This window comes from Hipposideros armiger, unplaced genomic scaffold (assembly GCF_001890085.2).
Source record: "Hipposideros armiger isolate ML-2016 unplaced genomic scaffold, ASM189008v1 scaffold_226, whole genome shotgun sequence".
In the NCBI taxonomy this organism is placed as follows: domain Eukaryota; kingdom Metazoa; phylum Chordata; class Mammalia; order Chiroptera; family Hipposideridae; genus Hipposideros; species Hipposideros armiger.
Genome location: NW_017731576.1, coordinates 2,808,565 through 2,831,374, shown reverse-complemented (window position 1 = coordinate 2,831,374; position 22,810 = coordinate 2,808,565). Strand labels below are relative to the sequence as shown.

The 22,810-nt window shown below is 44.1% G+C and overlaps 1 protein-coding gene across 1 annotated transcript in view; it reads right to left on the bottom strand.

Moving 5' to 3' along the window:
* The window catches only part of IL20RB (interleukin 20 receptor subunit beta), a 29,591-nt gene extending 9,701 nt beyond the window's left edge, over positions 1-19,890 (bottom strand). Inside the window, 5 exon segments of the mRNA XM_019654597.1 lie at positions 461-611; positions 2,732-2,856; positions 7,312-7,502; positions 9,245-9,371; positions 19,452-19,890. Coding sequence (XP_019510142.1) covers positions 461-611; positions 2,732-2,856; positions 7,312-7,502; positions 9,245-9,371; positions 19,452-19,524 — 667 coding nt within the window. The 5' untranslated portion in view covers positions 19,525-19,890.
* Between the last annotated feature and the right edge of the window lie 2,920 nt (positions 19,891-22,810).

Sequence of the window (22,810 nt, the reverse complement as noted above, 5' to 3'; positions counted from 1 at the left end):
CATAGCTGCTCAAGTGACCCCCACCCGGCACATGGGTGCACCCTCTCACCCTCTAGAACAGCGGTTCTCAACCTTCCTAATGCCGTGACCCCTTAATACAGTTGCTCATGTTGTGGTGACCCCCAACCATAAAATTCTTTTCGTTGCTACTCTATAAGTGTAATTTTGCTACTGTTATGAATCGTAATATAAGTATCTTTTTGTTTTCCGATGGTCTTAGGCGACCCCTGTGAAAGGGTCGTTCGACCCCTAAAGAGGTCACAACCCACAGGTTGAGAACCGCTGCTCTAGAGCGAAGCACACTTTAACTACAGGAACCATCAAGCCTGGGGGGGGTGGGGGGAAGGTCAGTGAAACCAAGGGGAGACTCAGAACCCAAGGACCCGACAGGCAGCCAAGTGTCCACCAGGAGCGGCTATCACCTGTGCAGGACTCCAGGGAATAGGCAGGCCGTCCTTACCTTGCACCTTGACACATTCTGCCTGGCTGAAGGCACTCTGCCTCCCAATGACCTTTACAAATGTCTGGGCCTTCACACAGTATGCAGCGCCTGGCTCCATGGTTTCCAGGTGCACTGGAATGCCCCCGCTGCCGATCGTTTTGACATGTTCCTTGAGGAGACCAGAAAACAGTTAACAAGCTGAGGGAAGCAAGACGGGAAAGGAAGAGAAAAGCCAAGGAAGGAAAGCTGCGGATGTTTTCTTTCCAGGATGCATACAGAATGTTCCTTCTCATTCATTCATTCATTCATTCATTCATATTTGTTTATTTAGTAAGCACCTACTATGTGCCAGGCAGTATTGTAAGCACTGGAACATAGCATCGAACAAAGCAAAGTCCCTGCTCTCATGGAGCTTATGTGGGGGAAGAGAGATAATATATAATATTTGTCGGGGGAAATAAGAAAAGTGAAGCTGGGCAAGAAGGCAGAGTGATGAGGAGGCACTAAACAGAATGGGTGGGTGACCTGTTCTTACAGGGTCAGAGACCTGAAGGTCGGGAGTGTGACTGAGCCGGGGGCCTGGCATGGCCACTGCTGCCGGCAGGGTCAGGGGGCAGTGCACAGGAACAACGGAACTGGTGGGCAGTGCTTCTTCAAACAGCCATCCATCCACCTGTCTGTTTATCCATCTATACATCCCTCCATCTCCACTCACCCCCTGAAGCATGTGCTCCACATCTGAACCTGTGGAGGCTTGTCTGGGCCAAGCCCAGATGACTCAGGATATATTCTCCTCTATCAACACTGGCCCTCCCAGTTTCCAAGGGTGGGGAGTGGGCTCCATCCCAAAAAATCTGAGGGAGATGCATGCTCCCTCCTTCCCAGGCCCTGATCTGTCCCCCATACCACTCTATCTGCCTGGCTGGCAATGCCATGTCCTACCACTAGGCCCCCATCCAGCAGGAGTAAATACTGGAAACCATTGTTAATGTCCATTCTGCCTACTCATATCACCTTTCAGGGGAAGCTACACAACCTACAGCCACTGTTGACGGTAATGGGGCATGTTCCCTGCCCCCCAGACATCGCTGTGAGGTCAGAGGTACTCCTGGCCTGTGAAGGGTCCATCAGAGGCTAGCCAGCAACCTGCGACCCCTAAGCTTGGCCTGATAAGATAAGCAGGACCAATCAGATTTTCTCTCCTGGGAATTGGTCTTGGGAAACTGAATACCTGGAGCTAGAAGTAGGGACAAAGGGGAGAGGACACAGTGAGGGGACCTTGAGGGGCTGGTGAGGCACAGCCACAAGAATGTGTATGAAGGAGTGATGAGGAATCAGAGGCTGGGCTTAAGCTGGGGAGAAGGCCACAGAAAGAGTACAATAGAGAGGACCCACCAGTGGGAAGCAAGGACTCCACATGAGGGCCCCTGGGTAAGGGAGGCTGTGCTACAGCCTGGCTCTGGGTCAGCTCTGTTCACAGATTCTGTGAGACCCCCTTATTGTATCATATTAATCCTTATGATAAAGTCTATATTTTTTGTGTGCTGACTGGAGTGGGCCTTGTCACCATATCAGCTTGCACAGGGCTTGCACAGTCTGACTGTCCCCTAGTTCCTGCTCAAGTTCCACTCCTTGTGCTGCTGTGGCTGCTGCTGTTTCACCATTCCCTCTGGGAGAACTGACCTCCCACCCACCCCAGCCTACAGCAGCCATCCCACAGGGAGGGGCCATGCCCCATCTAGGCAGTCTGGGTGACCCACCAGTGCATACATAATTAGACAGGTTTATCCATAAGCCAGCTGCTGGCTCTCTGCCCTGACTTCTGCACCCTGCCCAGATACACACCCTTAAGAGGCCTGTGCCAGCCTCAGATGATTTTGAAATCATCCAGTTGATCTGGAACACCCTGGTCTGCTGTCCCTCAACATACCAGGGAGAATGGCTGAGAAGACAAGCTGATGAGGGAGAAGAAATGCATTGAGATGGTATTGTGGATTCAACTATATTAGAATTTAGAGCAAGTAGGCAGCCCCCATACTTCAGCAAATCTGGCCTGAGAAGGTTCCCAGCCAAGGCCTGGGTTGGACCAAGGTAGTTCTTTGAAGAGGAGGCTATTGGGATTGTCAGCCTACTCCCATTTCTCCTTTCCCACACTACACTAAGGCTGCCCATCCTCAGGCCACCCCAGACAGTGAGCACTGCAGGGGCTAGCTTTTCACACCCGCCTCTCAGAGGACTGTGACACCTTCCCCAAAGCCTGACTCAACCCACCAAGTTCAGAAATCTCACCTTGGCACCAGGCTCCCTCCTCCAGTAGACCACAAGGAACTCAAACTGGGGCCCCAGATCTTCCAGGTTAATAACCAGGTGGAATCCATCTTTGGTGACCTCCATTCCAGGTGGGGTTAGGATGGCTGTTGGCAAGACAAGAGGAGAATCAAAGTCAGCCCCAGAAAGGACTGATATCTGTCCTAGAAAATTATGACCAAGTCATCAGTGGAAACATGCCAGGGAGGGGGTTGGATGTAGCTCACAGCAGGAGCATGTATACAATACTGTCCAGTACTCAGCAGGTACTTGGTAAATGCTTTTTGAATGATGAGCAAATGAAGAAAAAAAAAAAAACAACTACGAAGACTTAACTACAATTCATATGGATCAGTGATATGTACTGACTGCTGGTGACTTTTAAACATTAGCACATCAGCAGCCTGTGGATGGGTTAGCCATTCTATTCTCGGCCTAAGGATTCCTCATCTCATACCCTTAATGGGGCATGTTGGAAAATCACAGGGTTTTACAAATTCCAATAATCAACTTCGGAAATAAGAGCATAAGCACAAACACTACCTATCACATTGCTGGATCCCAAGTAGATTGGCCAGCAGCTCCCATGGATACTTTCCCATCAGCAGACCAAGAGCAGAAGGGCCCACACATAGAGTCTCTAGTCCCTGAGTAATGATGACAGATCCATGCTTGCCTCTCAGATCCAGACACTGCAGGACCAGAAGGGCCACCCTGATTGTTGGCCTTGGCTCGGGAAGTAGAATGGAGTGTGTTCTGGGCTAAATCCCCCGCCCTCTGTATTAGGGTCAGTGGACACTCAAAGAAAGTCAGTTCCTGTAGGGAGTTTGCAGAGAGCAAACATGTCCTGGCATTTGAGGAGCTGCCTGGATAGGACAGGAGGACTTGAGAAGCCAGGAACCAACTGTGCAAAACATGCCCAGCTCAGTCTTCATATAAGCAGGTAGCACCACTAGAACTACCTCTGAAACACCTCCAGAAGGAAGAGAGAGGTTTAACTCCTCCGGTTTTAAGTCAAACATGATTAGAATTGGATCCTCTGATCTCCATCTTTATTGAGAATACAATTAGAAAAAAATTACCTAAAGTTATTTCAGTTCAGAGAATATTTTGACACTGTTGGGGCAGGAACCTCTATGCTATGTACTCTACATACTCACTTAATCCATCCAGCAAGCTTAAGAAGTTAAATACTATTCCTGTTGTGCAGATGACATAACTGAGCCTCAGAGAGGTTAAGTGACTTGCCCAAAGTTACACAGTTAATGGCCAGTATTTGAGCCCATGTCTTTTCCAAGCTTCTAGGCTCTGCTATGTGGGGTATTTAGCCTCTGTACTAGCAGATCTCACCTCTGGACCCGCATGAGAATAACCTGGGGAGAATTTAAACTCCCAGTGAAAAGAATGCACGTAGAACATTTAAATCAGACTCTGGGGATGGGCCCCAGACATAAGTGGTTCTAAAGATCCCCTGTGACCTGAATGTACAATCGAAGTTACGAACCTCTACCCTCAAAAACTCTTCCCTGTAAAAGGAGATGTTTTTTAGGATAGCCTTAAAACAAAACTTTTCATTTTGGGGGGGAGAAGTCAGGGTGGCCTTTTTCAAAGAACAGACATAATGCCCTTAAGAGTCCGGATTTCATCCCAGCTCTGTAGCTAACTCCACCAGCACAGGGGTCACACAGGCCTGCATCTTCCACCTTCCAGTGCAGGTACAGACAGTCCTGTTCCACAGCTCCTCCTGCAGCAAGACGTTTTCCTGTTTACATTGGCCTTCTCAAGCACAAATTGTTACTGTACACCTCACCCACATAGTTTTGTAGGCATTTCCTTATTTCCCTCTGACCCATGCCTTCCTTTCCAACAACAGCTGCCAGACCCCAGCAATAGTCTTGGTTGGAGCCCCGTGCTCCCAGGAGACAGCGGAAGGTGGTGCTGGATGCTGCCTGGGCACTGCAGGCAGAGGCAGAGCTGCACCACCCTCCAGTGCCCTTCAGCCTCCCCCAGTGCCTGGCACTGAGATCCCACTGCTTCCACTGTAACCTCCCAGAGCCTGGGCAGAACAGCCCACATTCTGCACCAAAATTCCCACTGATTTCACACTCCAGTGGTCCCAACTCTTCTCAATAGCAGAATGCTGTGATAGGACAGCACTGCACTGAGCATTTAAACATTTCATCTTATATGGTCCCGCAACTACAGCGTGAGGCAAACTGTTGCCCTTCTTACAGGTGAGGACTCAGGGACCCAGCTATTGATGGCTGAGCTGGGATTTGAACCCCATCTGTCTGACTCTACAGGGCCAACTTCCTTTCAAATCTGTCTTCATTTTCCTCAGCCCCTTCCAGCTTGGGCTCATACACTCCTCAGTAACCACCGACTCATCCCATTACAGGTGATGCTGCACCTAACCTTCCTTTGTCCTCATTCACAGCAGAGATTTTTCTGCCACATCAAGAAAACAGAGGTAGGGCCGGCCGAGTGGCGTGTTGGTTAAGAGCTGGCTTGGGACGCCAGAGGGCCCCAGTTTGGATCCCACATATGAGGGCTAGTGACACTGCCCTCTACAGCTATGATGCTGAACAACAGCTCAACCTGGAGCTGGGCTGCCGTGAGTCACCTGCCACGGTGTAGGCTGCAGCCCCTGCTGCAGTGGGTTGCAGCATATGAGGGCTAGTGACACTGCCCTCTACAGCTAAGATGCTGAACAACAGCTCAACCTGGAGCTGGGCTGCCGTGAGTCACCTGCCACGGTGTAGGCTGCAGCCCCTGCTGCAGTGGGTTGCCATGGGCTACCGTGTGTAGCCAGCAGCCAGTGTGAGCAGCCAGCAGCCAGCATGAGCGGCCAGCAGCTGCCGTGAGCGGCCGTCCAAAAGCCAGTGACCGATCTGCCTCACCCTGGAAGAGAGCAATGATGGTGCCAACTTGGGCCAGTGAAGCGATGTCCTCCACAACTAGACTGAAGAACAAAAGGACAGCAACTTGTCTGTTCCCATCCCCCAATTCCCCAATAAAAATCCTTAAAAAAAAAAAAAAGAAAACAGATGTCACATTGTCACTCACACCTGTCTCAGAGCAGGAGCTGCCTTGCCCCTTCCCACCTCCACTCAGTCTTCTACCCCGCAGCCTGACCACCATCCCCACGGCTCCATGAAGCCACTTTGCCAAGAGCCCATCTAGGGGCATCCTTCAGGCCTACAGCAGCTCTTCTATGCGCCCATTCATGACCCTCTACCTGCCCAGCCACCTACTAGTGCCCTTCCCTACATCTGCTTTTTAAACCCCGAGGTTTCCCAGGATTGTGTCCTGAGTTCTCTTTGTCCTCATATCTTGTGCCTGAACAATTGCATCTGCTCCCAGGCCTTTAGCTATGAGGTTTATGTTGTGTTTCTGGCCTTGACCCATCTGAGCCCCAGGACCTGATTTCCAGCTGCCAGTCAGACCTACTGGCATGATATCTAGTAGGAATCTCAATCTCAAAGAGCCCAAAGCCCAAAGAGCACAAAGCCTCTCCTATTCCTCAAGAGCTGTCATCCCTCCTGGTTTCACTGCCTTGAATGACATTCTCCCAACCCCAATTGGAAGCTGGACACCATCCTTGTCTCTCCCAACTCCATCTCTGAATAACTCATCCCAAAGCTCTGTCCCAATTCAGCCACATCTCAAATTTGTCATCTCCTCCCTATCCTCTGCCCCACTCCTGGGATCAGGACCCACCTTGGCTCAGCTGCCATTTTACAACCCCTTCCTCACTCTTCGCCTGCCCTGCAGGCTTGTTCTACTCCAGTTCCTTTCCACACAGCAGCCAGAGTGATTGTTTTGTAAGACACACCTGGCCTAGAACCTCTCTTTTTCCATGACTTCCCTCTACTGATTTGACCAAGCTTCATGTGAGAGCGCTTCACAAGTGACCAGCTGCTTCCTCACCCCCTCACCATTCAGTCCTTGCTCCTGCCGTTCCCAAACAAACACATCCTTTTTACGTTGCCCATTGCTTGTGCTCTGCCATATTAGGCCACCTATCTATATTCTTGCCTTACTTCTTTCTCAATCACTTTTTAGGTACTATTGCTATAGAAAAGTTATTTCCCAGTGACCATAGAAGAGCAACTGTTTCTGGTGGCCCTGTTAAATGTATAGATTCTATTGCACAAAGAAGCTGCTCCCACAGGCAACAAACATGACTTAGTTAGGCGTGAGATGGGAGTCAGTATAAGATTTACTGAGGCACCATCAGGGTGGAAAGAAGCAGCCCTAACCCCATCTCCCTACTTCCAGAGCGGCTTTCCTTCCAGGTTCTCAACGTCAGGTTCCCCACCACCTGCAGACCCCGGCCAAGATAGGGAATGAGTTCAAAGCCTCTTTCAAAATGAGAAATAGGGCATGTAGGAAGCAGTTGGCAATGTTTTAAATTGACCGGTTAGGGTTGTTTGTGCTCACAGTACTCGCTTGGTTTGCAAGACTAATTTGATACTGAAAGGAATCCTGAAGTCTCAGAGAACCTATTTCCTGAAGAGGAGGCTAGTGGGGGTGGGGGAGGAAACAGGGACGTATCTTACTAGAGTTTCGATTAAAAGGGTGCTTCAGGGTGCTCCAGGCTGAGGTCTGTGAACCCAGGATGGCCCTGACACGAAGGTTGTATGGCACAGTGGCAGTGATGTCATCAGTGATGTCACACTCAGGGTCTTCAGTGGATGAGCAACAGGTGCTGGGGATCCACATGTGGCTCAGGTACAGGCTCTCATACTCTCTGGCCAAGGAGAGAAAAGCACAGCATCACAACAGCCCCTGCTACCCAGGCCCAATGATGGTTGCAAGTAGCTGCCTCATTCACTCACGTTTTATGAGTCAGCAAACCACGAGTAAGCATTAGTTCCACAGTCCATTTCCTCCACTCTACTCCACAACCAACCATTCATTATTCCTTACTCCTTTTGTCACTGGGCAAGGGAAACCTAGGCACTAACCCCAATGTACCCAGATTTTTTTTTTTTAAGCTGAGCCATTCTGCCACCTGTTGGCAGCTCAGCAGCTGCTCAGCGTGGGCCGGGAATTGAACCACTGTTGCTCAGAGCTCAAACTCTTGAGTGAGCTCTTAACCAACTGAACCACTCGGCTGGCCCAGATCTCTCCATCTCCATGTTCACCACCCCAATCTCAGCCCCTGTCATCCCTTGCATTGCTATGGTCTCCTGACCGATTTTCCAGCTTCCACTCCTGCTATTCTTCAAACTATTCATCACTCAACAAATCATGACATTTCTATCCTTACTGGCTTCCAAAGCACTTCAAATGAAATCCAAACTCTTCCCCATGGCCTACAAGACTCTCAGACCTCTCTCTCACTCCACCCCAAAACATGCTCTTTCTTCCACACTAGCCTTATTGAGCTCTTTTTACTTTAGGACCTCTGACTAGCTAGCTGTTCACTGTGTCTCAAATGCCCCACCCCTGCTGTTCGCATTGGTTGGCTCCTCCTGTCCTTCAGGTATGAGCTTAAATATCACCTCCTTAGCAGGTCTTCCCTGACCACCAATGTAAAGGAGCCACAGAGTCAGCTCTCTATTGCATCAGCCTTTTAGCTTCCTCCCATTATTGATTATTACCTGAAATTACACAGATCAGTGCTGCCCAGTAGAACTTCCTGTGGTGATAGAAATGTTCTATTAATATATTGGTGGTGTTCAGTATGGTAGCCAGAACCACATGTGGCTATTGAGAACTTGAAATGTGACTAGTGAGGCTGGGAAACAGACATTTTCATTTAATTTTAATTCATTTACATTTGAATAGCTATCTGTGTCTAGTGGCTACCACACTGGACAGTGCAGACCTAGGTTTTTATTTTCTTTACTTTTTTACTGTCTGTCTCCTCCTCTAAATATAAGCTCCCTATATCTAGAAACCTTGTTGACTGTACCTTGAGCCCAGAAGAATGTCTACATATCTAGATGCTCAGTTTGTATTCTTTGTTAATGAAATATATTGAGCACTTTCTATGTCCCCATTGCTACTCAATGGGTCCGGGGTCTTAAACACAAGCATAGGAGTGAGAGCCTGCTTGGCCCCAGGGTCAGCTGACCTTCAAGGTCAAAATTTTGGATCCTAAGTATAAGCTCATAGGCAGGAACACTGAGGTCTCCCCAACCCTCAAAGGGCCTGAGTCTTCAATGACTTATCTACTTCAAGTCAAAGTCAAACTTATTTAAGATTTTCTTCAGCATTAGAAAGTGGACTCACTGTTGAAAAGAAGCTCCACCAAAATAGGTTTGTACACATTTGGGTTCCCAGAGATCACTGTAAAGCCCTCAGGACAATGTCTCTTGCTTCTTCAACTCTCCCAATGTTCATTCAGACAGAGAAGGCTGGTCATTGCAGCTAATCTACCCAAAAAGCATCCTTGAGTTTTGGAATAAGGGCTGTGCCTCCAGCAATCAACTACTGTCTAAGGGAGAAAAACTACAAAACAAACAAACAAACAAGCAAACTCACCCCTGGTACTCAACAGAATAGTGTATTACTTCTCCAGGCACAATCACTGGGCTCCACATCAAGAGATGCTTCATGTTGGTTGATTGTACAGAGAGGTTCTGAGGGGCAGGCAGTACAGTGACTCCATCTGGGATCAAGGCAGATAGACAGGCTGACAGGTGGGCTCATGTTGGGGGAATGCCACAGCTTTAAATTAGCTTTGAATGAAAGGCTTCACATGTTTATGAACCAGAAACACCTCTAATTTCATTATAGTTGTGATAATGCTAAATTTTTCCTATCATCATTGTAATGCTACCTTTGGTGATAAAATGGCATATTAATATTAATAATAATAATGGCTAATATTGTTGAGCACTTACCATGTTCTATCTAGACCACATGTTAGGTTGTTACATGATTTTCTCATTTAATCATCATGACCATACTGGGAGGTAAGGACTATTAGTTTCTCCACTGTACAAATGACAAAACTGAAGCACATTGTTTACGACTCTTATGTCAGATCAACCTAGATGTCTTGTCTCTGCCACTTACTATGTGACCTTAAGCAAGTTTCATAAACCTTAGCCTCCCATCCCTACATGGCACATCTATGCAAGCTCCTGCCAGCCTCTCATCACCTCCCTCTCCTGCTACTATCATCCAAAGCACATCGCTTCGCATCCCCCAACAAGGCCAAATGGGGCAACAGCTGCCAGTTGGGAAGTGAGTGCAGGCTGGTAAGTTGTGGAGGGTGTCCAATCCAAACCAAGACAGCTGGGAGACTCCGCCCCAGGCAGACTGCAGGCCCCTAAGCCAGCCTGGGACACAAGCATCTACTCACACTGGAAAACTGAACCTGCACTCATAAGGACTTTGGGCACCCCTGGGGCTCTTCCTTGTGTGTAACCCAGGGTGCAATCTGGACCCTCTGCTATGGCCCTTCTCTTCCCAGTCAAACGCTCTTCTTTTAATGCCCAACACCTGCCTCTCTTTGCTGTTATAATTGCAGTGATAACATCTGAGAGCACAGTGCGAGAGGTGGGGAGGTCTAGGCCCTTTGCCCAGAACTTTTCATCTCTGTGCTTTTCTCCAGATTGGCACCTTTGTTCAGTATCAAGCCCTGTGACTACGAGGGGATGGGGTTTACTGGGGACACCCCACCTGCTTCCCTTGCTTCTTCTTTAATGTAGGACCCTGGTGATATACCTCCATCCTACCCTCAGCATCCATGGCCTTCTCTGTGAGGAAACACCTGGGGTACCCACAAGGGGAGCTTCCTGTCCTCCCCACCCCCCAAACTTGCAATCACCAAAAGGATGAAAAGAAAAGAGCCAGCTGCAGTGGGTGGCACGGGAGGGGGGGCATGGTCCTCACTGACATCCTTCCTCTGGTAAAGTACACAAAACATTTCCCTAGTCAGCTATACAAAGCTATTCTTCATAATTTAATAGCTCTGAAGATGAAATCTCTAGGCTCAGATGGTTTCACTGGAAAATGCTACCAAATATATATTTTTTTAAATTAACAGGAATTTTACAGAATCTTTTCCAAAAAATAACAGAGGAAAGAACATTTTCCAACTTATTTCATAAGGCCAGTATTACCCTGATACCAAAATCAGACAAAGGTAGTAGTATATATTTTTCAAAAAAAACAAAAAAACTAGAAACCAATATATCTCATGTGCTTAGATGCAAACATTGTCAACAAAATTTTAGCAATCCAAATCCAACAATGCATAAAAAGGGTTATACACCATGACCAAGTGGGATTTATTCCAGGTATGTAAAGCTGGTTCAACATTTGAAAATCAACTAACGTAATCCACCATATCAACAAACTAAAGAAGAAAAATCATACAATCATATAAATTGACACATATAATGCACTCATAAAATTCAATACTCATTCAAGATAAAATGGTTTTTTTCTTCATGTTAGGAACAGCAGGGAGTTATCTCAACTTGATAAAGACCATCTACAAAAAATCTACAGCTAGCATCTTACTTAATGGTGAAAGACTGAATGCTTTCCACCATAAAATCAGAAATAAGGCAAGGACTTCCACTCTCACCACTTTTTATCAACATAGTACTGGAAGTTCTAGCAACTGCAATAAGGCAAACAAAATAAGCAAAAGCATACGGATTGGAATGGAAGTAATAAAACTCCAATTATTTGCAGATGACAGGATATGGCTATGTAAAAAAATCCTAAAGAAAGAAAACTCCAAAAACTAATAAGTGAGTTCAGCAAGTTCACAGGACACAAGACAAACATAAAAATTAATTGTGTTTCCATATACTAGCAATGAACACATATATAATAAAATTAATAACACAATTGTCCTTTGGTATCTGTAGAGAATTGGTTCCAGTACCCCACCTCCACCCCAGATACCAAATTCCTCAGATGTTCAAGTTTCTTATATAAAATGGCATACTATTTGCATATAACCTACGTTCATCCTCTTATAAATTTTAAATCATGTCTAGATTACTTATAATATCTAATACAATGTACATGTCTATAAATAGTTGTTATACTGTATTGTTTAGGGGAAAATGACAGGAAAAAAAGTCTGTACATACATGTTCAGTAGAGACACAACCATCATAGGCCTAACTATATAGCTCACATCAGCAACAATGTAACAATTTTTTAATAGTTTTGATTGGCAGCTGGTTGAATCCACAGATGTGGAACCTGTGGATACAAAGGGCTGACTGTACTATTTACAACCACTCCAAGAAAAAAGAAATAGGTGTGAATCTAACTATATATATATATATATATATATATATATATATATATATATATATATATATATATGATTTATATGGGGGAAACTCCACAATGCTGGTAAAAAGATATCAAAGAAAATCTAAATAAATGGAGAGACATACTGCATTTGTGAACTGAAAGATTCAACATAGTTAAAATGGTAATTCTCCCAAAATTGATATACAGACTTAACACAATTTCTATCAAAAGTTCAGCAAGGTTTTTTGTAGACATAGACAAACTTTTTCAAAAATTTATGAGAAAAGGGAAAGGAACTAGAATAACTAAAACAATTTTTAGAATAAATTAGGAGGAATCAATCTAGCCAACTTGAAGACTTATAGTAATTAAGATTGTATAGTATTGACAAAAACAATAGACACATAGATAGATAGAATATAATAGAGATCTCAGAAATAGAACCAGACAAATACGATCAACTGATTTTTGGTAAAGGTATTAAAGCAATTCAATGGATGAAGGGTAGGCTTTTCAACAAATAATACTAGAGTAATTGGACATCTGCAGGCCAAAAATAATAATAATAATGAACCTCGAGCTTAACCTCACACATTATGCAAAAATTAATTCAAAATGGATCATAAACTTAATGTAAAACTCTAAAACATAACAGAAAAGATTCAGGGTTAGCAAAAAGTTCTTAGACTTGACACCAAAAGCAAGATCTATAAAAGAAAAATTTTATAATTCGACATCATCAAAATTAAAATCTTTTGCTCTGCAAAAAAACCGTGTAAAGAAGATGAGAAGACATCAGAAACATGGTGGCATGAGGGGTGCCCCTTGATCTCTCTCCCCTTGAAGTTACAAGAAGTTGAACAGCTATCGTTCAACAAAGGATTGCCTATGCAACACAGAAATATGTCTGAAAGATCCGTTCATTGAGACACCTGAAGATGGGGAACCAGGGTGAACAGGAGAGGAGGGAAAAAAGTGTAGAGAGAGATGGGGTCCATGGGATGCAGTCCAGAGCTCACTGCGGTCCCAGGAGAGAGGAGAGTTGAGACTGTGTGGGCACTCTCTGGGGCCCCAGCAATCCTGCCTGAGGGATCAGCATACAGTTCAGTTCAACCCATGGATTGGGGCAGAGACCTGGGGGCAAATACCAAATACAGAATGGCGAAAAAGTCTGATGACTAGGGTCTAACAGCCCTCGCTGCCAGGCGGAAAACAAAGCCACAGAGCCTGGCCACCTCCCCACCCTCCCAGAGCTTGCCTCCCTCACACCTTCTCATTGTTAGCAGCAGGCCCCAGAAAAAAATGGTAGAAGTGTTGGATTAAAGAGCAGAACATCTACAGCCCTGAGAACTGGAGAGACAGTTCCTGAGCGGCAGGCAGACGCACACTGTGGCTAATTCCAGTGACAAGGGAGGAGCTATAGGGGCAAGGCAACTGTGGTCTGGCAGTCATCATTACCTGGAGGAGAACAAAGCCACAAACACACCAGCAGCCTCTCTCAGCCCACCCCACCCCCACCTTTCCCAGCTGATCCCAGCAGGGGCACCCAGGGCTGCTGAGGCACTCAGCTATGCATCTGATTGCAGGGGCAGCAGTGGGATTTCAGGGGCTCAGAACCCCGTCTCTCACTACATCCTCCCATAGGGGTGGTGCCCTGAGATGGAGGTGACCTAGTCACAGAGGAGATGCCCACTTCCCCAGGAAACCTACCACCACAAGAAGCTGGAACAGGGCAAGAGAAAATAAAATGCTCCAGTGCTACCTACTGGAAAACAAAAGAAAAACCTCTTCATATCAGCCTGCTGCAGAATTCACTCCCGTAGATGCCCAGGAAGAGAAATAACCTATTAACTACCATGAATAACCAAGGTAACAAGGCAGCTGAGAAAGAAAATGCAGTATGTCCAGAAAATAAACGTAAAGACATGGAAATATGTGACTTAAATGTGCATTCTTTGTTCATGGCCCTTTCCTCCATCTTCAAAGGCAACAATGGTTGGTTGAGTCTATTTTATGCTTCAGATTTCTCCTGCTTCTTCTGTCCTCCCATCTCTCTCTCACTACATCCAGGAAAGGCTCTCAGTTTAAGGACTCATATGATTGAGACCACCTTGATAATCCAGGATAATCTCCCAATCTCTAGGTCCCATAATATTAACCACAGTTTTAAAATCCTCTTTTCCAAGGAAGGTAGCATATTCACAGGTTCCAGGGTGAGAGTGTGCACATCTTGCGGGGGGGGGGGGGCATTATTCTGCCCACCACAAAGGGCTTGCATTGCAGGGGACATTAGCTCTATGAACTGACACTATGCCCTACAATTACTCCCTCAAATACGGTAAATTATTTTAAGAGAATTATCTTGTATATGACCAGAAGAAGAAAAGAGCAAGGTTGACTTAGAAGTTGGCTACTAAGCAGGCTGCTGACATCACTCACTGCCTAAGTACCTAGTGTCCACATCCCAGCATCAAAAAGTACACAAACAAATCCATGCCTCAGAAAAGTGATAGATTACTTCATGGTTTTAAAGTATGGTCTTAGGATCAGCAGCATCACATTCCCCAGGAGTTTATTAGAAATGCAGACTCTCAGGCTGCATCCTATACCCTATTGAACCAGAATATGCATTTTAACAAGATTTCCCAGGTAATTCATAAGCATATTAAAACTTAAGAAGCACTGGACTCACCATCCTTGGCTGCCCATTAGAATCACTGGGGGGGATGGGGGGCCGGCCGAGTAGCGCATTGGTTAAGAGCTGGCTTGGGATGCCAGAGGGCCCCGGTTCAGATCCCACATATGAGGGCCAGTGACACTGCCCTCCACAGCTAAGATGCTGAACAACAGCTCAACTTGGAGCTGGGCTGCCATGAGTCACCCGCGACGGCGTAGGCTGCAGCCCCTGTGGCAGTGGGTTGCCATGGGCTACCGTGTGTAGCCAGGAGCCAGTGTAAGCAGCCAGCAGTCGTAGTGAGCGACCGTCCAGAAGCCGGCGACTGATCTGCCTCGCCTGGGAAGAGCGCAATGATGGTGCCAACTTGGGCTATTGAACCAACATCCTCAACAACTAGACTGAAGAACAGCACGACAGCAACTTGTCTGTTCCCCTTCCCCCAATTCCCCAATAAAAACCTTAAAAAAAAAATCACTGGGGGGGCGGGGGTGGCGGTCAGAGGGAGTTGTTTGCTGTTGTTAAATTTTCTTTTAAAATAGTTTCAGACTTACAGAAGAATTGTAAAAATAGTACAGAGAGCTCCCATATGAAACCGAGGGTCCTCATGATTTTGATTTGATTTGTAACTATAGCTTAAGAAATCATTGTTTCCCCCTCTCTCTCTCTACACACCTTATAGACTTAGCCTTTTCCTCTGATAATCATTAACCTCTGAGGCAGCAGAAGACAATAGCCTCGGACCTGACTAATGGTCACAAGGTCTGGACCTCTGGCAGGCTAAAGATATCGTGACCTAACTTGTGTTTCAGCTCCTGAGTCCTAAATTGCAACACCCCCCTGGCTATTTTTCCATGAAATCAGACAGAGGGATGCTGGAGCAGACCCCGGAGCTGTCCTCAAGACCTGAAGAAATGATTTATTACCCTTACCTCACCTCTGACCAGTCAGCACACAATCTCAAACCCCTAAGCTACGCTGTCTTATAATTTTGCCCTATGTGATCTATAACTTACACACCATTGAGGAGTTGGGTCTTTCAGAGCACGAGCTTGCCCATACTCCAGATTGGCCAATCCTATAATAATAAATTACTTCCTTTCTCCGCTGCAAATCCCCGTTTGTTCATTTCTTTCGGCCAGTGTACGCAGGCGGACTGACCACATATTGGGGACTGAACACATATACCCTTCACTCAGCCTTCCATACATATATAACCATAATACAATTATGAAAATTAAGATATTAACATTGGCACAATATCATTAATTAAACTTCGATTTATTTGAATTTCACCAGTTTTCCCCCCTAATGTCTTTTTTATTTTCTGGGAATCAATCTAGGATCCCACATTCAGTTGTCATATCTAGTTAGTCTCCTCCAGTCTGTTCTCAGTCTTTCTTTGTCTTCTATGACCTTGACATTTTTTAAGAGTATTGGTCAGTTGTTTTGTAGAATATTCCTCAGTTTGTGCTTGTCTGATGTTTTTGCATGATTTGACTAAAGTTATACATTTTTGGCATGTACTCACAGGGAGTGTATGATATAAATATGTCTCATTACTGGTGATGTTAACATTGATTGCTTGGTTAAGGCAGTTGTTTCCACTGTTAAGCTACCATTTTCCCTTTATGATTAATAAATCACTTAGGGGAGATACTTTGACACTACACAAATATTCTGTTTCTCCTTAAACTTTCATCCATTACTTTTAGAATCTATTGGTGGATATTACTTGCCATAACTATTTCTGTGCTGTTCTAATAATGAGTATCTATTTATGCATCAGAATTCTGTAAGAGGGAACTGTTCCTTTTCTACCATTTATTTATTATTCATTTATATAAGTATGGACTCATGGAAATTTATTTTAGTCTATTGTTACTCAAATTTTTCCAGCTTTGGCCATTAGACGATCTTTCACATTGCCTCCTGTGTCCTTTTGACTTACTCTCATAAGTCTATAAAAAGTAATACTTTATTTTTGTAATAATTCTATATTTACAGAAGAAAATGGCAGGCAGTACATAGAGTTCCTGTATACCCTTCACCCACCTTCTCCTAATGCTAACAACTTATATAGCCATGACATATTTGTCAAAACTAAGAAACCAACATTGGTACATTACTCCAAACTTTATTTGGATTTTGCCAATTTTTTCACTAATGTCCTTTTTCCATTCCAGGATTCAATCCAGGATACTTGTTGCATTTAGACTGCCATCCTTTTTCAAACAGTCCCTTACTTACCACAATATGCTCCAGACTTGTCTTATATTTTCTCTGTCCAGTCCTGGAATAAACCACATCTCTAAGGAATTCCATCCAGGGCATTTTGAAAAATCCCAACGCCCACGCAGCACCCTAGATTAATGAAGTCAGAATCTCTAGCTATGAAATCCTGGCATTTGTAGTTTTGAAAGCTCCCAAGTGATTCCAATGTGCATGTGAGACTGAGATCCACTGATCTAGACCTTACTTCTGGTGGCCAAAGAATAGTTAAAACTGAGTGGAAAATCCCCAAATGCCAAGTGTATTTCCCAACAGGTTCTTGCATTCCCTGAAGACATAGGACTCTGTTTTGTTCATTTCTAACCAGCACCTAGCCCAGAACCCAGCATATAGGAGGTGCTCAGAAATGCAAAATAGATGAAAACTAAACAAGTAAACTAAGTTTTTGCTCTCTTAGTGAAATTAGCCTCAGCCTGACTTTTTTTTCTAGTCCGTATCCATCTTAAATTAGACTATATTTTTGCTGCACTGACATTTATGCTGAACACCTCGAGATTTCCTAAAATCTTGAGTCAGTGATAAAAAAGCAGCATAAAGGCTGCCCACCACAAAGTCCTTGGGCAAACTCTCCAGGCAGAAATCTCCTCTATGGAATGACAGGCCATGCTGGCTTCCCCTCTCTGGTTCTGCTGTCAACGGCCCTCATTTGGTCCTCTTCTGCCACCTTTACTTCCAACAGCCCTTATGGCAGATGCATCAGAAAAGGTAGCAGCACCATCCTTATTTCCTTTTCTGGCTTACTTCAATGTCTCAGCTTCTTCTGCAGGGAAGTACAAAGGGAACAGGCTCTGGAGCCAGCCAAACCTGAGTCGGATCCCAGTTCTCCCACTTACTAGATATATATACTTGGGCAAATAACTGAACCTGAGTCTCTGTTTCATAGTATGTAAAATGGGGATAATATCGTCTACCTTGATGTGAGAAATCAAGAGAATATTTTTGCTAAACTATGAGCACAATGTGTGCTCAGAAATGGCGTTGTGATCATCATCGTTGTTGTTGTTGTTATTATTATTATTATTATTGGTAGTGGGGATCAGTTTTCTGAATCACACACTATCATTTGAAAGGGACAGAGCAAGGCAATTGAATTCTATAAAAGAGAACTCTACTCATCTGTCCATGGATCTAGAATGACTAATAGAAGTTCATTTAGAATTTGGAGAATTCATCTACACAATCCAGAAGCAATGGTCAGAACTGCGTAAAGGCAACCTCAGCTAAAGCAATTATTGGCTGACACCACTGTCTGTTTACATAACCAATAATAATAACTAACGTGGGGAGGGTACATTGACACTTTCAAAGTGCTTTTGTTTGCATTACATCATTGAACCCCTCCCAATCCCAAGGTGGCTATTTTTACCATTCACAGATATAGAAACTGAAGGTATATGCTATAGAGCTAGCAAGTGATAGAGTCAAAACATGCACACAGGTCTTTCTGTCTCTGACATCCTTATGGTCTCCATCATTGGTTTTTTTGTTCTGTGTAAGTTTATAGGTGTCAGAAGAACACACTCACCTCCAGGTCTATTTGAAACAGAAGTTTTCAGGAAAAGGCTTAAAAAACTGGACTTCCTCATTGAGGAAAATGACAAATTAAAAAATTCTGGCCTTGGCCCTCTAATTTTGCCTCCTCATCTTCTCCCTTTGACTCAGTGGAGGAAGGTTTCCCTGGCATCTTGTTTGCCTCACCAACTAATCGGTCTACTAACTAACCAATCGGCCAACAAAAAATAAAAATAAAAAAGACAGAAAGCACTCAAGGCTCCCACTGACACTACAAAGTGCCCAGCACCTTGGAGTATTAAAATTAGAAATTTCTCTTAAATGTGATTTGACATGAGAAAACATCAAAGACTACAGAGCTACGATTTTGGAACAGTAAAGCATGTAAGTACAAGCATCCAGGAGTGGAGCAGAGAAAATTATGTAATCTTACTGGCAGGGAAAATGTCCCAAACCAAATATTGTTTTAAATGCTATAGAGTGTCTGGCTGCTATCTTTTCTGCAGTGACCAGGGGAAAAATCCAATATTAATAAGCCTTGTACCCAATATTAAAGTTAAAAATTGTCTTTTTATTCATGTGTATTTTGTTAGACTCTTTTTTATTTCTTGTCCTTATAATTAACATCTCCAAGGCACACATAGAAAGACTGAAATAACTATGTTGCACCTTTTAACACCAGAAAACGAGATAAATAGCAAAATGCATAGAGTTCTGCTAACCTTTAGACTATTTGGTTTGATGCTTTATCTTTCTAGATTGTTCTGTGGACATTAGGAAAGATATCTCCAAACAGAATGCAGGCTTTTCTCTTCTTCAGGATGTGAGGATGGAGGTTTAGGAGGTGAGGAAACATTTTTAAAAACAGACATAAGATGTTCTATGCTTATATTGCAACCCCAAACCCTGGGAAAGTATTTTTCACCTTCTTAACCTATATTCAAGTCCCAGATTATTGGCTGTATTCTAATTCATACTCACCTGTGAGCAAACATGGAATCAAGATGTAGAAAAGCCACATGATAAGCCTTGTTGAGATTTCTTCTAGAACCATCCTGAGGGTCTGTGTTTGGCAGACTCAGCTTGACCTGGAACCTTGTTTCCCCCCACAATGAAACATTCTGTCCATCTCGGCCGACCTTTCTTCCGAATGCAGGAGTCTGAGTCGTTGTGAAGCCTGAATTGTTCCTGAAAGAGGAGCTGGCCCAGACAGCTCAGAGAGGGCGGGCTGTGCAGCACCCTCCCTTCTGCCCAAACCCAGATATTGCATCAGGGGGCGTGGCCTAGGCAGGTTCCAGAGGAAAGGTTAACTCTGGAAGCTTGAGAACCAGCCTGGGGTAGATACCTGGACCATAGGGTCTGGCCTGGGGGACCCTGTATGTCCCTAGACACTGCACTGGCAGTGAGTAGGCAGGATTATCTCACCCTCTCATCAAACAGCTGTCCCCTTCCACGTCTCCACCTTGTGAGTTCATTCAAACTGGGTACTGATTAGCTCTTTTTGCTAACACATATCCACCTCAGAAAAAAGTAGAGAAGTTAAAAAAACGTTTTAATACCTTTTAAAAAGTCAGCAGGTGAAGAAGAATATGTAACTTCATATTTGCTTGCATTTGCAAACAGAAAACCTGGAAGGAGATCAGAAACTAATAAGTTTGGTTACCTTGGGGCAGAGGGAGTAGGAACAGGGAACATGGGAGAAAAATGGGAATGAGACTCTGCGGTTCCTTTTTTGTTTGTTTTGGGGTTAAAAAAAATTTTTTTATTGTGGTAAAATACACATAACACAAATATACCATCAAAATTAACCATTTTTAAGCATACAGTTCAGTGATATTAAATACATTCACATTGTTGTGCAACCATCACCACCATCTATCCTCATAACTTCCTTCATTTTGTAAAACTGAAACTCAATGCCCATTAAACAATAACTTCCCATTCTCCCCTCCCCCCTGCCCCTGGCAACCACCATTATATCTTCTGTTTCTACAAACTTGACTACTCTAAGTACCTCATTTAAGTGGAATTATACAGTATTTGTCTTTCTGTGACTGGCTCATTTCATAATGTCCTCAAGGTTTAAGCATGTTGTCGCACGTTGCAGAATTTCCCTTCTTTTTAAGGCTAAATAATATTCCATCGATGTATATACCGCATTTTGCTCATCCATTCATCCATCAATGGACACTTGAGTTGCTTCCACATTTTAGCTATTGTAAATAATGCTGCTATGAACATGGATGTACAAATATCTCTTCGAGACACTGCTTTCAATTCTTTTGGGTGCTGTATATCTTTTTATACTATTTGATTACCAAATCATGTGAATGTATCATTGAAAAATTAAAAACAATTTTTAAAAATGGAAGGAAAACCTTATGATAAGATTTGGTCCTTTAAAATGCCAGCTTTTTACAGAGTCTGAACACTCTACATGTGCAAATGCATTAGTGGAAAGAACATGGGTTTTAGAGTATGACAGATTTTGGTTCCAGTTAAGAATTTATTTACAATGTAACCTTGAGAAAGTTATTCATTTATTTATTCATTCAACAAACATTCACTAAGGTCCTACCTTGTGTTAGAGCCTGGGAATTCAATAGTCCCTACCCTCAATGAAGAACTTCCCAACTAGTGGAGGAGATGAATGTAGGAATGATCATAAATCAATACTGAAAAAAAGTGACAGAAATATTCACAAGGGAGTAAGGAAGCATTAAGGAAAAACACCATCCCAGCCTGGGGGATCAGAGAAGGCTTCCTGGAGGAGGTGACTTCTGGGCTGAGTATTAAATGCTACAAAAAATTAGCCAGGTATGGCATGTTTAGGAAACCACAAGAAGTTTTATGCAACTGGAGAGCAAGGTTGGGATGGCAAGAAATGGGGTCCAAAGGGAGATAGAAACAGAATTCCAGAGAACTCTGAATGATCTGTTGAAGAGCTTAGAGTTTATCCTGAGATGAATGAAGGTCCAAGGAGGGGTTAAAAGCTCAAATCTGATCATGCCTTTCCCTTCATTTGAGCTTTAAAAAATTTGACTAGGATGCAGAAAACAGAAGGGGCCAGACTGGAGGAAGGGGGGCCCAGAGGGAGTCAGCTAGTGAGAGATGTTGGCTTCCACTAGTTTTTCCCATGTCTGTAGAGAGAAATGACAAAATCCAAAAGATGGATGTAGAATTGACAGCTCCTAGATACTGAGTAGACTGGGAGGGTGGAGGAAGAGGAGTTAAACATGACTTTCAGGTTCTAGGTTTGAGTAATTGGGTGGATGGCAGCACCTCGGCTGAAATAATGAAAAGGAGGAGGTGGGGTCAAGACAGGCAGGGTTGGGAGTGGTACAGAAAGAGGTTGCATGTGTTCAGTTTGATACACTTGAATTCGGGATGCTTGTAGAGGCAGGGGGTCTCCAGTATATAAAGGATCTTTGTCTCAAGCTTATGGTACCGTCTTCCCTCCCTTTAGCATTGCTGTGGTAGCTGAGACCAGGAAGTGGGTGAGAACATTCAAAGAGAGATTAAGGAGGCATGGGGATATGCTCCTCAAGAAGACCCACATCTAAGGACCAGCACAAGAAAAAATAAATAGGGAGATACAGAGGGGGGAAATAGGTCAGAGAGGTGCTTCTGGAACAAACTATGGTCCTGGAAATGATGCAAGATGGCGTGGTCATTAAGCAGGAGTGCAGAAGAGTAAGTCATTGAGTTAATCATTGAAAAATGATTTAGCACCTGGAAGATCATTTGTAATCTCAGTAAGAGGAGTTTCAGAGGAGAACTTAAATCACAAGCTAGATGGTTGTAGGAAGAGTGGGTGGGAAAAGTAGTGCATGTTTGCAACACCCAGAGCCTCATTTTTTCATTTATAAAGTAGATATGATGTCTTGCATAATAGTTATGGGAATTAATGAACACAAAGCACATTAGCACAGTGCCAGGAATACACAGGTCTTCACAAATGCTGTATTAACCGTTTATGCTAATAATATAAACAATAACTATGTTAGGAATAATTTGCTTTGGCTGGCTGGCCCTTTGTGGGCTGCCCATCTTTTGGTTTGGCTCCTGGATCAGCAAAGAAAGACTTCCAGTTGGTGAAAGACTTCCAGTTGGTGATACCCACTGGAGGGTAGTAGTTACAAGCATGGGCTCTGGGGCCACTGTCTGGCTTGGCATCCAGGCTGCGCCACTTCCTAATTGTGTCTTTTTAGGCAAGTCATTTAAACAATGTTTTAGTGAACTCATCTATAAGTCAGAGACAGTTATATAACAGTACTTAATTCACAGGGCTGTTGTGAGGACTAAATGAGATGGTACTTAGAACTGAATCTGGCAAAGTG